At 41.5% G+C, this 14826-nt stretch overlaps 1 protein-coding gene across 1 annotated transcript in view; it reads right to left on the reverse strand.

The window, feature by feature from the left end:
• Positions 1-4173: 4173 nt before the first annotated feature.
• xxylt1 (xyloside xylosyltransferase 1) overlaps positions 4174-14826 on the reverse strand; it is a 72390-nt gene continuing 61737 nt past the window's right edge. The window contains exon 5 of the mRNA XM_021574921.2: positions 4174-8090. Within this exon, the coding sequence (XP_021430596.1) occupies positions 7694-8090 (397 nt within the window). The 3' untranslated portion in view covers positions 4174-7693. The remainder of the gene's footprint in view (positions 8091-14826) is intronic.

The following is a 14826-nucleotide window of genomic DNA, read 5'->3' on the forward strand; positions in this document are numbered from 1 at the left end:
GCCCCCCCCGCAGCTACTCGCCCAAGCCTCCCCAGCTTCTCCTTTACCCAAATCCAGATAGCAGATGTTCTGAAAGAGCTGCAAAACCTGGACCCGTACAAATCAGCTGGTCTTGACAATCTGGACCCTCTATTTCTGAAACTATCCACCGCCATTGTCGCAACCCCTATTACCAGTCTGTTCAACCTCTCTTTCATATCGTCTGAGATCCCCAAGGACTGGAAAGCTGCCGCGGTCATCCCCCTCTTCAAAGGGGGAGACACCCTGGACCCAAACTGTTACAGACCTATATCCATCCTGCCCTGCCTATCTAAGGTCTTCAAAAGCCAAGACAACAAACAGATCACTGACCATCTCGAATCCCAGCGTACCTTCTCCACTGTGCAATCTGGTTTCCGAGCCGGTCACGGGTGCACCTCAGCCACGCTCAAGGTACTAAACAATATCATAACCGCCATCGATAAAAGACAGTACTGTGCAGCCGTCTTCATCGACCTGGCCAAGGCTTTTGACTCTGTCAATCACCATATTCTTATCGGCAGACTCAGTAGCCTCGGTTTGTCTAATGACTGCCTTGCCTGGTTCTCCAACTACTTTGCAGACAGAGTTCAGTGTGTCAAATCGGAGGGCATGTTGTCCGGTCCTCTGGCAGTCTCTATGGGGGTGCCACAGGGTTCAATTCTTGGGCCGACTCTTTTCTCTGTATATATCAATGATGTTGCTCTTGCTGCGGGCGATTCCCTGAACCACCTCTATGCAGACGACACCATTCTGTATACTTCTGGCCCTTCCTTGGACACTGTGCTATCTAACCTCCAAACGAGCTTCAATGCCATACAACACTCCTTCTGTGGCCTCCAACTGCTCTTAAACGCTAGTAAAACCAAATGCATGCTTTTCAACCGTTCGCTGCCTGCACCCGAACGCCCGACTAGCATCACCACCCTGAATGGTTCCGACCTAGAATATGTGGACATCTATAAGTACCTAGGTGTCTGGCTAGACTGTAAACTCTCCTTCCAGACTCATATCAAACATCTCTAATCCAAAATCAAAACTAGGATCGGCTTTCTATTTCGCAACAAAGCCTTCGTCACTCACGTCGCCAAACTTACCCTAGTAAAACTGACTATCCTACCGATCCTCGACTTCGGAGATGTCATCTACAAAATGGCTTCCAATACTCTACTCAGCAAATTGGATGCAGTTTATCACAGTGCCATCCATTTTGTTACTAAAGCACCTTATACCACCCACCACTGCGACCTGTATGCTCTAGTCGGGTGGCCCTCGCTACATATTCGTCGCCAGACCCACTGGCTCCAGGTCATCTACAAGTCCATGCTAGGTAAAGCTCCGCCTTATCTCAGTTCACTGGTCACGATGGCAACACCCACCCGTAGCACGCGCTCCAGCAAGTGTATCTCACTGATCATCCCTAAAGCCAACACCCCATTTGGCTGCCTTTCCTTCCAGTTCTCTGCTGCCTGTGACTGGAACGAATTGCAAAAATCGTTGAGGTTGGAGACTTTTATCTCCCTCACCAACTTTAAACATCTGCTATTTGTGCAGCTAACCGACCGCTGCAGCTGTACATAGTCCATCGGTAAATAGCCCACCCAATTTACCTACCTCATCCCCATACTGTTTTTATTTATTTACTTTTCTGCTCTTTTGCACACCTGCATCTCTACCTGCACATGACTATCTGATCAGTTATCACTCCAGTGTTAATCTGCTAAATTGTAATTATTTGCCTACCTCCTCATTCCTTTTGCACACAATGTACATAGACTCTTAAAAATAATAATAATAATAATAATGTTCCACTGTGTTATTGATTTGTTTATTGTTTACACCATGTGTAACTCTGTGTTGCTGTCTGTTCACACTGCTATGCTTTATCTTGGCCAGGTCGCAGTTGTAAATGAGAACTTGTTCTCAACTAGCCTACCTGGTTAAATAAAGATGAAGAAAAAAAAAATTAAAAAAAATAAAAATTAAAAAAATTCTCAGACAACATTTCACTCACTTTGTCCTCAGACTCCGACCAGGTATCATGTGGAGTTTCTGCAATTCCTTCCACAACCATGTTGTTCCGCCTTGATTGTCCCTCGAGGTTATCTTGGATTCACACACAGAACTTGCCGCTCTCCTGTTTCAACACATCGAGCTGACCGTGGGAGAACTGCAAACTGTTCTTCAGGTCCTGGACTATTTTTTTATTAGCTGAATCCATCAGTATTTTGGACAAAACACTTGAAGGTATTTTCTTGTTGTTGTAACAACTTCTTGTATAACTATTTTTTTCATTTAAAAGATGTGTGATAGAGACAGAGCAGGTCACAGGAAAGATTGAAAACAACAAACAGTAGGGATCTAGACAACCACAAACCCGGGACAATAGTAGGGTCATAGACCCCTACACTAATTATCTTTGATCCTCAGATAAAGTGAGTTTTCACTATTCTACAGACCTAACTTGCTTACCACTTTTTCCATGTAGCTTATTCCTTCACAGACTCCATGAATTGATGACCTCTTCCTTAATATTTGGTCACATTATTAATATTGTTTATGGTTTCCTAGAATCAAGGGGTGGCTCAACTAACCCCACGTCCCCTACTGTAGGAAACGACTTGTGAAATTCACCTTACTCTACAGGTTGGAAGGCAAGGTTACTGGTTGTTGATCTGTGTGGAATGTCTGTACAGCGGTGCTACCAAGAGACTAGCACTTTGGGATGAGGGAAATGCATGTGTGGGAGGAAAGTGACTGAAATAGGTAATGTCTCTCTCACATCCACAACTGCTGTTTAGAGACACACGCCACCCTGTCATCACAGATAATCTGTGTAGCGCCTGACATGAAGCAACAGAGAGGTATGAAAAGTGACACTATTGAGATAGAACTAGAATATAGGACTTTCCTGGAGACACCATGAGCCAATGTCTTTTCTGAGAGTGGTGCGATGTACTGGCTAGTTGACAAAACTCATATACTGGTAAATCAATCAAAGGATTTACTGCTGACTATGACATTTATAAGTCTTGCATCATCAACCTGGAGGTTTTTCACAGGTTATATTTCCAGAATTTCTCATGAAACAGATTTTCTTCTAATCTACTCTAATCAGAAATGTTACTTATTTCATCTACATTTGTGGTACATATGAAACAATGTAAGAATCAATACACAAATGACTTGGCTACCTATTAAGCCTCGATTGAGCAGAACTGCGGCTAGATGCATTTCTTACGGTTTTAATCAGCTAATGATTTTAAAAATTCTAACTTACAAACCAGTTGGGAATGTGTTTGCAAATTAAGTGAAGTGAACTAGCTATCAGTTCAGTTGCCATCTTGAGTCCCTATAAACAGATTGAAAAACATATTTGCTACATTTGTCATTGGCTGGCTAGCAAGTTCACCAGGATTTAAAAATATTCCGGGCGTTCATAATTTAAACATTCCTGAATTCACAATTAGTCAGTTTAGTTGTTTATCTAAAGAGCTGATCAACTCATTTGGATGAGATTGCTTGCTAGCCAGCTAGCAGCGAACATTAGATCATTGTGTAAATTGTTAGCTGGATAGCTAGCTTGGCTAGTGGGCTGATAAAAGAAAACATGGCGTTGTATGTTCAAATTATTGAATAAAAAAACTTAATAATAAAGGAATTTGTTGAATATTTTAAAATAATTTTGTAAGCACAAACATTATACTCACATTTGACAAAGTTATTCTATATGCTCACTGTTAAATGTTCTCTGAAGCGGGGACTTTTGTCAGCCATTCATTTCTTCTTCCTCTTCTTCTTCTTCTTTCTGGCGGTACACGCAAACAAACTTTGAATGTGAAAAATATGCTAAATATATTCATAATACTAACTAAAATAAACAAAACCATCTACTTTGCAAAAAAGTACAATCAGATTCTGCCATTTATGAATATCCTACCTGGCGAAAGATATATTGAAGCGGACTTCAAAATCACCCTTCAAAATGCATCTTATTCTCTTTAGTCCTGCTTGAAATGTGGCCACAAAAAGGCAGCATCCTTGTCGATTTGGGACACGACCTTTGTCTGAATTTCACATGAAACAGATTATCTACTCTATTCATAATGTTACTTTAATTTAGCATTACAATAGCATGAAACACAAATGTCCAAAATGTTTTGATGATTTATTCAGCAAATATGATAAAAACCAAGGTACGTGAAAGACTGATTAGAGATCCTTTCAAGGTGGCAAAGGTAAATATTACAGAAAAGTATCAGAAGTGACAACGTGGTTACCATTCAATGTAGAGAAGAATGCGGCATAGAAGTATGACATACTCCTTGTCAGTCAATGTTAAAGTGGTATCTTCGAGGAGACCGGTTATGAAAATGCTGTGCACAGATTGCATTATTGCGATTTGTTTTAAATACAGTACGTAGTGCATATACGTTTATTGTGTTGAGTACCCGTTTTTGCTGAATATGCCCTTGAAGAAAACATAACATAACATTTTGGGGTTCCTACATTCATTTGCGGCCATTCAGTGGTTTGAAATGCAGCCAGATAATTTAAAGACACTTGAGAGAAAGTATAGTTGGGTCTTCTGAACCCCTGCCCTTTGAAATTTCATTGCACAATATGACACAAACGAGTGGCACTGACACTACCACAATACAACAGAACACAGCTAATAATCATATGCACATCCACATTACCTAAATGAGACAATGGTTAACCTTTCAAAAACCAAAAAAGTACAGTACAAAAGCAGCAACACAAAAACATGTAAAAGACATAACCCAGAGCCAAACCTAGACGTTAACTTGACAAGCACAAAAAAACAACACAAAATACAAGAGATTCAGTCTCACTCAACAAATTTAAAAAAGACATGACTTTGGCTCCGTCATCATACAACAATAGCAGATGATCTTTCCTATTGCATGTTATTCTATATGTTCTGGAGTGGCTTATCCTTAACCTTGATATGATCTGGCATTACAACACACTGTACACAGGTTGATGTGTCAGAGCAGTCGATTCCTCTTACCTGCAGGCTGATTGCTAGGTTCAACTGTACTTAGTCTGCTCTATAGACTCGCAGGGTACATACAATGGACCAAATCCAAAAAAGAGTGACCTCATTAGCTTGCCTTCAGATGACTTATGTACAGTGAGCTTCAAAAGTATTGGGACAGTGAAATGTTTTGTTTCTTTGGCTCTGTACTCCGGCACTTTAGATTTGAAATGGTACAATGACTAACAGGTTGAACTGCAGACTGTCAGCTTTAATTTGAGCGGAATTTCATCCATATCGGGTGAACCGTTAAGAAATTACAGGACTTTTATACATAATCCCCCCATTTTAGGGGACCAAAAATATTGGGACATTCACTTATATATGTTTTAAAGTAGTAAAAAGTGAAGTATTTTGTCCCATATTCATAGCACGCAACGACTACATTAAGCTTGTGACTACGAATTTGTTGGATGAATTTGATGTTTGTTTTAGTTGTGTTTCAGAGTATTTTGTGCCCAATAGAAATGAATGGTAAATAATGTAGTGTGTCATGCTAACCTCTCAACATTACAATAACATGGGAGGTTAAATTGCGTCTGTAACTTACAAATAATTTGTAAATAACTGCAAATTGACTGCAAGAAGCCCAAACAGATATAATATTTCACTGAAACATAATAATTTCAAACCTTGCTTACATTTGTATACAATCACATATCTCTCTATTATTTTTGGGGAATACTTTGGAACAGATGTCTAAAAATGTTATCACTTGGAGCTCCTTTGCTGGGGTTTTTACAGCCTTTTATGTCTAACAATAAAAAAATGATTTGCTCAGAAAATTTGGGGCGCCAAATAAAATCAGTCGGGGAACCCTGCTCTACTGGCATATCGGGCGGCAGGGTAGCCTAGTGGTTAGAGTGTTGGACTAGTAACCGGAAGGTTGCAAGTTCAAACCCCCGAGCTGACAAGGTACAAATCTGTCATTCTGCCCCTGACAGAACTGACACTGTTCCTAGGCCGTCATTGAAAATAAGAATTGGTTTCCTAACTGACTTGCCTAGTTAAATAAAGGTAAATATCAAAGTTCCTGAGTGGGATTTCTGCTACTCTCTGTCGCTCAGTGGGTAGAGTATGCCAGGAGAGTGAGTTAGATTCCCGGGACCACCCATACGTAAAATGTATGCACACATGAATAAGTCGCTTTGGATAAAAGCATCTGCTAAATGGCATATATATTAACGTCAGCTCCAGGTAACACAGAGACAAACAAAACGGGGTCAATATGTAGTCACAATGGTGGCTAAATCTCACTCGAAAATATATGTTTGTGTGTGGGCCAAGCATCTGTATGTGTAGCCCATCATCCCTCACCTGTACCGCCCTCTCCCCTCCCCCTCTTTTCTCTCCATTACGCAGTCACTGGGATGTCCTAGTGGGTGTCAGTGCGTCGTACTTCCTGCCCACTCACCCTGCCAGAAAAGAGTCCAGCATTGGTAAACAACAGGGAAGCTACTCTGAAAATATAGTTTACCAAGCTACCAATTACTTCACACTGGAATAAGTTAAACTACACTAAAGCTACCCTTAAAAAATATATAGTTAATTTAACTAAAGTTACTTTGAAAAAGTACTTCACTAAATCCACACTACTAGGTGAACAAATCTGAAATGCCATAGACTACACTTTAGGGTGATATGCAACCAGAAGGTGTAATTTAGCCTATTTAACACAAAAATTATGTTTCAAGTGAGATTTAGGCAGGTCTGATGCTTTGTAAAAGAAATGAAATGATTGCATACAGCACATATATTTTATTTTTGCAAAATAAGTAGTGTGTAATTCCAGTAGTTATCTACATCCCTACATAGCAAAACAAGTAATTAACTACTGAAAACACTACCAAGATTCGAATTTAGTTAAACTACCACCAAGCTACTGCAAAATGTAGTTAAATCACTAGTTGAACTACATGTGAATGAGCACTGATTGTTAACCCTCACCTAATCTTGCGCTGATTAGAGGGAGAAAAGAGAGAGAGACAGACAAATCCAGACTGACTACCATGATACACAGCAAACACACATTAGCACAGATAAAATACTCACACTAATCAGCTCATATTCTCTCATACATTACACCAGGGTATTATTACAGTTTGTCAGGAATATTCTATGTAAAGAGTTATTTTTGTTGGTGAAGGTTTGCCATTTTCTCTTATGCACGCTAACCATTATTTTTTGCACCACAGTCCAACATTCTTCAAGAATGTTAAATGTTCCAAAAAGTGAACTGAGAGAACAAAGTATGGCATTCGGCAATTTTCACCAGCAAGGTCTCTTTATGCTCCACGTTTATCATTAGCATCACTTGACATTAGTGGAGTGAGTGAGATGCCTTGTACTGACTGTATTGCACACCTGTCCAGCAGGGGGCAGGAGTGGGAGCAATGTTTACAGTAGCAGTGGTACAGTACAGAAATGGTTTCGATTCCAAAACTTTTGTTGCCACATGGCTAAACTAAGACCTTTTGGAGTTTTGTTGTGACCCAGAAAGTTGTGTAGCTAATATCTTTTTTCTCTCCAGAACCCAGTCTTGAGCCAAAACCTCCAATGAGTTCACCACAAAACAGACCCACCATTTAGGGAAATATATTACGAGGTCCCAACTCAGTCATCGGGTATGGGCGTATTACAGTTTCCATGGTAGATATACACCGGCCCCTCACAGCGGTAGTAGAGCTGGAACACATCCCCATATCCATGCTCCCTCCACCAGGTACACAGCTGGCGGTTCCAGCCACAGGCCAACTGGTGGAACAGCCCTGGGTGTTCCATGCCGATCATGCTGAAGAAGTCCTGGTCCCCCAGGTGGCCCCTGAAGTGGTACTGGTCAGCCAGCTGGGCCACGTTTCTGGGCTCCAGGAGTTGGTTGTAGAGGGCTGAGGTCCGCATGGCCCCTAGGTCCAGCAGCATCACGCCACTGTTGAAGCCTGGCAAGCCGTCGGGAGGAGGCTCCCCCACACGGGACTGAGGGTTCTCCTTACGGTACTGCCAGAAGGTGTGTCTGGAGGGGAAAGAGTTAAGGGGAAGTTCAGAGAAAGAACCGAGAGGTTGTTCCGTAAAGCAGGATGTTCACAACAATGCAGATAGAGAAGTAGTGTAAAGATGTGATTACCTAGTTGTGGATTAGTTGGGATAAAAGAGACAGAGATCATTAGTGCCTAATGATGTCAAATTGACACCAAAAAGTATGACACAATTGCACCTGCACTTTAAGTCAACTAAAATATTCAAATTTATAGACCTCAGTCTTCTCAAAGATATCGTTTTGAGTGAGTAAAGTATTTTTTAAAGACTGTTTTCTTATGCTATACACCACCATACTGCTATATGCTGAAAGCCTAGACAAAGAATCCTATCATGCATTTCTACATGACACATCCAAAGAGGGGGAAACACCGCCCTGCACCATCGGGCCTCTTCCAGAGTGGACAGCACCTCCTCACCCCACCACCCCCATGCTAACAGGACAACATCCCAATCAGAAGAAACCAACAGTTCAGTAAGACAGCTATGCAGAATTGGCACGAAGAATAGAGCACCCTGCTGCAGCCGAGCTAAACCAGGGAAGGCATCTCTTCTTTGTTATTATCAGAAATATAATTATTAGAAATAAAACCTCTTACCCTTATGAGTTCAGTTTTAGGTAAGCTACCCGGGAAAGGGTTCAAGTTAGCTCATATAAATATATGTAGCCTCGGAAACAAATTTCATGAGATGAGTAATTTGCTAATCTTAGAAAATATGAATACATTCGCCATTTCTGAGACTTACTTAGACCACACATTTGATGATATGGCAGTAAGAATACAAGGATATACGGTAACATCTATTGAAAAGACAGGAATGTCTACAGGGGAAGTGTTGCTATGTCCACTACCGGTCAAAAGTTTTTCTTTATTTGTACTATTTACTACACTGTGGAATAATATTGAAGACATCAAAACTATTAAATAACACATATGGAATCATATAGTAACCAAAAAAGTGTTAAACAAATCAAAATATATTTTATATTTGAGATTCTTCAAATAACCACACTTTGCCTTGATGACAGCTTTGCACACTCTTGGCATTCTTTCAACCAGCTTCATTAGGTAGCCACCTGGAATGCATTTCAATTAACAGGTGTGCCTTCTTAATGCGTTTGAGCCAATCAGTTGTGTTGTGACAAGGCGGAGGGGTATACAGAGGATAGCCTCTGTATAGGTGTGTGTGTGTGTGTGTGTGTGTGTGTGTGTGTGCGTGTGTGTGTGTGTGTGTGTTTTTGAGCTGGTCCCATTCGATGGCGAGCAGAGCAGATCAGATCTGCTTCAGGCCAGGCCAGGGTCTGCTGAATAAACAGCCCTGCACAAAACAGGAAGAGAGCTGGTCCAGGAGCCAGATGGAGCGCCAGGGGGCTCTGCCAACTCAGCACCCTGCTCTGCCAACACACTAAGCCCATAGATCTACATAGGACATGGCATCTTAAATTACCATGTGTGTGTATATGTTTGCTTATATATTATCTTGCTACACTGTTACAGTTCCTGTCAGTGGTACCAGTTTGCAACAGAATAATATCTGATATCACTGTTGATGAGAACTTGGTTTGGCCAGAACTAGTCGATTGCATAACAGACAGCTCATGTGCATAGTCCTGGCCTGGTTCAGGAGCTCTGTGGCCCTTAGTCTTTAGCCTAACCTTCTGGCTAACCCCAGGGATCTCCGATCTAATGGGTATTTTCTAGGAGAGGAGCAGCCTGCCTCCAGTGTGCTCTGCTCTGCTCTCCAGCTCTAACAGAGGAATGTGAGGCCAGCAGCCTAGTTGTCTGACCGTGTGTTTGCTCAGCTGTGGTTACACTCAGGGCTAAACGCCGACTCTCTAAAACTAATGGTGACGGTACCTCTGTCTCACCTTGAGGGCAGATGAGGTATGGACTGAGTTAGGGGAGCTTAGGGTGGACAGGACAGAGTCATTTAACCCTCTACACACTGCAGGCTTATCCCTCTTTGCAGCATAAAATATTGAATAATGCATACCTGCCAAGCACGCTTCTCTCTCATAAGCAGCAGCTTATGCAGGAAATCCACAGATTGGCAAGGGGCCTGCTATGTCAGGAAATACCTGGGTAAATGTTGTGAATGCAGGAATTTCAAAATGAGGCCAAATGTCTTGGAAATGGTGGCTGATGGGCATGAAGGCACCTTGAGGGGAGCGGTGGAAATGTACGCTGGAGAGGCGGGCCAGGCTGACATACTGTACTCTACTGTGTGATGCGTAGAGTACTGCACTTAAGACACACAGTAGCACAGCTCTGATGTGTTTGCATGGACTGATATATTGATATAACTAGGCAGGTACAGGTATATCATTTTGGTGTGAAGCTTTAAAGGTCAGCTGCCTTTAGGTCGTTTAAAACCAGTGAAGTTGTTTCTATGTAGCATTGATATGAGTCATTATTCTAGTGTCAAAATTGACTACAAAGTGTAAATAGGATAATTTTGGTCCTGTCTCAAGTCCTGTCTCATCCAAAACTGAGTTTTGTAAGTGAGTTCGTCATGCCTTACTGGAGGTTTGGGTATGGATTACGATCATGCACATGTACCCAGTGACCACTTAGAGAAGCTGCTGTGCTGATTGCACAATATTTGTACATTTTAGTCATTTAGCAGACACTCTTATCCAGAGTGACTTACAGGAGCAATTATAGTTAAATACCTTGCTCAAGGGGACAACAACATATTTTTCACCTAGTCAGCTTGGAGATTTGAACCAGAGACCTTTCGGTTACTGGCCCAACGCTCTTAACAGCTAGGCTACAATCATTGCAGCCAGAACCTATTACGAAGCGCCTCAAACTTGTTTACATAAGACAACACGTTGCCAATGTTATGCTAAAATAACTGTTGGCCCTAATCCCTTTATGGAGTGGCCACTTGCTGAAGTGTTTGTCAATCCCTCAAATGTGACACTTTTTGGGGGGCAAAATTAGAATTGAGACGATCAGAGCACACCTGAATAACAACTGCAACTTGTCAATATTCCAAAAACCCATTTGCAAGAATCTTGTGTTCCCGCGACCTGTTTTGCAACATGATTCCTAAAGAAACACTGCCCGACAGACCAACACACACTCTGGTAGTTGTACAAAACAAAATGGCATGAAGCACACACGTCGCCACTCGGCAGTGACTTGATAAGTTGATTGTGGCCTGGCTGCTCAATGTGCTTGCTAGCTACTACTTGCTAGCTTCATTAAAAAAGGAAAAGAAAAGGGGACAGAGTTGGAACTTAGATAGCTACTTTGAAAGCTTGCAGATGATGAAGTTGTAGACATGTTATTGTTCTTAGAAAACAGTCCGGGGCACGCAGCCAGACTTTCCCGACTCGATAGACCGTATGCAGTGCACTGACTAGTTTTACTAGCACCTTTTTTAACTTGAGAAATACTGCAACAAACACCTTAGCAAGATGCAAAATTGCACGACTAAGACCTGCTCTGGCAAAAACATCTGAATGAATTTCAGATTTCTTGATTCATCTTAATTCTGACTATTGTTAAAGGAAGTGACCATTTTGAGGAAGTGGCTATGTTATTGCTACGGTGACTCAGGAGGGACAAACAACAGTACCTGCCAGGGTACGATACGCGAACATAACACACCCATATCAAACCACACCCCCAAGACAACTCTTGTTTGGCTTTAGTGACGGCCACTAGCATTTCTTAATGAGCAATCTTCAAAACGACGCCAAATCAGGAAGTGCAGTCACCCTTTAAAGACTGTGCACTTAATTGTATGTCTCCTCTGTTGTCTGTCACGTTCTTGGACTTGGGCCTTGGCTTTGTGATGGGAGAAGGTTGCATGTTATCATTGGTATGCTTGCATGGATGTCCACCCTCCCATAGAGGAACACACAGACACTCTGGCCAATTGGCAGAAGCAATGAGGAGCCCGCCAAGATTGCTCTACAACTATTCAGAGGATGGTTTGCAAATGCGCTGTGAAAACACAGGCAATGTGAAAAACACACGTTCCCCTCACCATCTTCCTCCCTCCATCTCAAAGAAGGCTTTGTGGTCTGAAGTTCAGAGGAGCTTGTTCTCAAGGACATTTCAGTTTAAAGTCAGTATCTGAAGTCAGGAAACAATAGAGCGAATGCCTCCTACCACAAACCGATTCTGGCACTAAAACTGCACCTAACAAGCTGTATAGGGCCATAAGCAAACGAGAAAATTCAAACCAGATGTAGCGTTTTTCGTGGCCGGTGCTTTTAATGCAGGGAAACTGAAATCCATTTTACATAATTTTTACCAGAATGTCACCTTTAGATCAGCATACAAGGCCCTCCCTCGCTCTCCCATTGGCTAATCAGATCATAAATCTATCCTCCTGCTTCCTGCTTACAAGCAAAAACTCAAACAGGAAGTATCAGTGACGTGCTCAATACAGAATTGGTCCAATGAAGCAGATGCTAAGCTACAGGACTGTTTAGCTAGCACATAATGTAATATGTTCCGGGATTCATCTGACAATAGCGAAGAGTTTACCACATCAGTCACCGGCTTCATTAATAAGTGCATCGATGATGTTGTCCCCACAGTGACCGTATGTAAAGTGCCTTCAGAAAGTATTCATTCATCCACCCATGACTTATTCCACATTTGTGACAGACCGGCTTGATTCAGTCTTATGTAGCAACATTTGAAATTGTGTTTTTTTAGTTTTTATTTTACATTGGATAAAAGTAGTTATAGAAAATGGTATATCATATACTACAGTTGAGGAACAATGGGAAAGTAATTCCGCTTTGAAAGTTGATCAACTTTTAACCTCACTTTTGAGAAAATGGCCCTTGAATGTTTTGATACCTAGAGTACTGAAGAGCTCTTCTTTGTCTACACCCATTCAGCATCGATCACACCCTCAAACGCATTAAGAAGGAAAGAAATTCCACAAATGAACTTTTAACAAGGCACACCTGTTAATTGAAATGCATTCCACACCTTATGAAGCTGGTTGAGAGAATGCCAAGAGTGTGCAAAGCTGTCATCAAGGCAAAGGGTGGCTACTTTGAAGAATCTCAAATATAAAATATATTTATTTATTTTTAACACTTTTTTAGTTTCTACATGATTCCATATTTTATCGTTACTATTATTCTACAATGTAGAAAATAGTAAAACTAAAGAAAACCCTTGAATTAGTAGGTGTGTCCAAATATTTGACTGGTACTGTATGCCTCATCACAATTCTATCTCAGAGATCTACAGACAGTTCCTTGGACTTGGTATAGTATAGCTTGGACTTGATATGGTATAGCTTCTGCTCATACATGCACTTTCAACTGTGGGACCTTATATAGACAGGTGTGTTTCTTTTTAAATCATGTCCTAACATTTGAATTGGCCATAGGTGGACTACAATTAAGCTTGAGGGGTCAATACACACCCTGCTTTGATTCCAAGCTGTATCACAACCGGCCATGATTGGGAGTCCCATAGGGCAGCTCACAATTGGCCCAGCTTTGTCCGGCTGAGGGTTTGGCCGGGGTAGGCAGCCATTGTAAATAAGAATTTGTTCTTAACTGACTTGCCTAGTTAAATGGTAAAATAAAAATGTACACTGACTATGCACACACACACTGGACTCTACCCACACTCACACTTACTTACGCTGACACCCCAACACACACATACACACATTACATACGCCCACACACACAACATGCGCACAACATGCATGCTGCCGCCACACACACATTCACAAGCATTTCACTGTTAGTCTACACCGGTTGTTTATGAAGCATGTGACAAATAACATTTGATTTGATTTGAGCAGAGAAGCTTTGCCGGACTTTCCTTGACTGCTGTGGAGAGAGGCTCAGGCAGTGTCAAAGAAAACCTTTAAACACTGCTTTTATCCACATGCCTCCAACTCCCAAAAACTCCCTTATCTACTTGGTGAACCGATCTCAGAGAGGGAAGGGAGTTTGGAGCCTTTGGCGCAGGAGAAAGCTCATCTCAAAGGCCTCCAGGTGTTAATTCCTGCTATTTGATGCCCCAGACGCAGATTTGCTTTTATCCTTGTAACCTCCACTCGGGAGTTTAGCTTGAAAGGCCACAAGAAAGAGAAAACTTCAAAGAAACGCAGAGAACTAAAAGTCTAATCAATTGTTTCGTCTCTACTACCTGGTATGGTGAACTGACAGTTTGAGTTACAGTACTGCATCTCCATTCCTTGGGGTGTCTTCAAAGTGTAACAAGTTCATTTGTGAGCTCTACCAAAATTGAAATCACAGTAATACATTTACATAAACCTTTTAAATATAAAGGTAGCGTTACAGCTTTGATACTTAAGAGAAAGCCAGTAATGAAGTTGCAGGAAGGGGGTAGCCACCACTGTTGCCTGGTGACAGTTAATAGACAATGACCTTGTCAACAATGTCTGCTGCACAAAGTGGGCTTCACTATGAAATAACAAGGCGCTAATAGCGGAATACGAAACGTAAAACATCCGACCAACAGCCCCATCATATGAACAAAACAATCTATCTCAGATTAGAACTTTCTACTGCCATCAAATGTCAATCTCCCAATGGAGTTTGTCCCTTTGTTAAATGATTCTCAGAGTCATTTATCTTTGGGCATTGTGTGTCAACAAAACAAGGGAGAGTGAAAGGTATTTTGGTGAAAATTTTCTGACCTTGTTTATGAGAAGAACATCTTGTTTATGAGAAGGCACTTGTTGTGCTT

Source organism: Oncorhynchus mykiss, chromosome 1 (genome assembly GCF_013265735.2).
Source record: "Oncorhynchus mykiss isolate Arlee chromosome 1, USDA_OmykA_1.1, whole genome shotgun sequence".
Taxonomy (NCBI): Eukaryota; Metazoa; Chordata; class Actinopteri; order Salmoniformes; family Salmonidae; genus Oncorhynchus; species Oncorhynchus mykiss.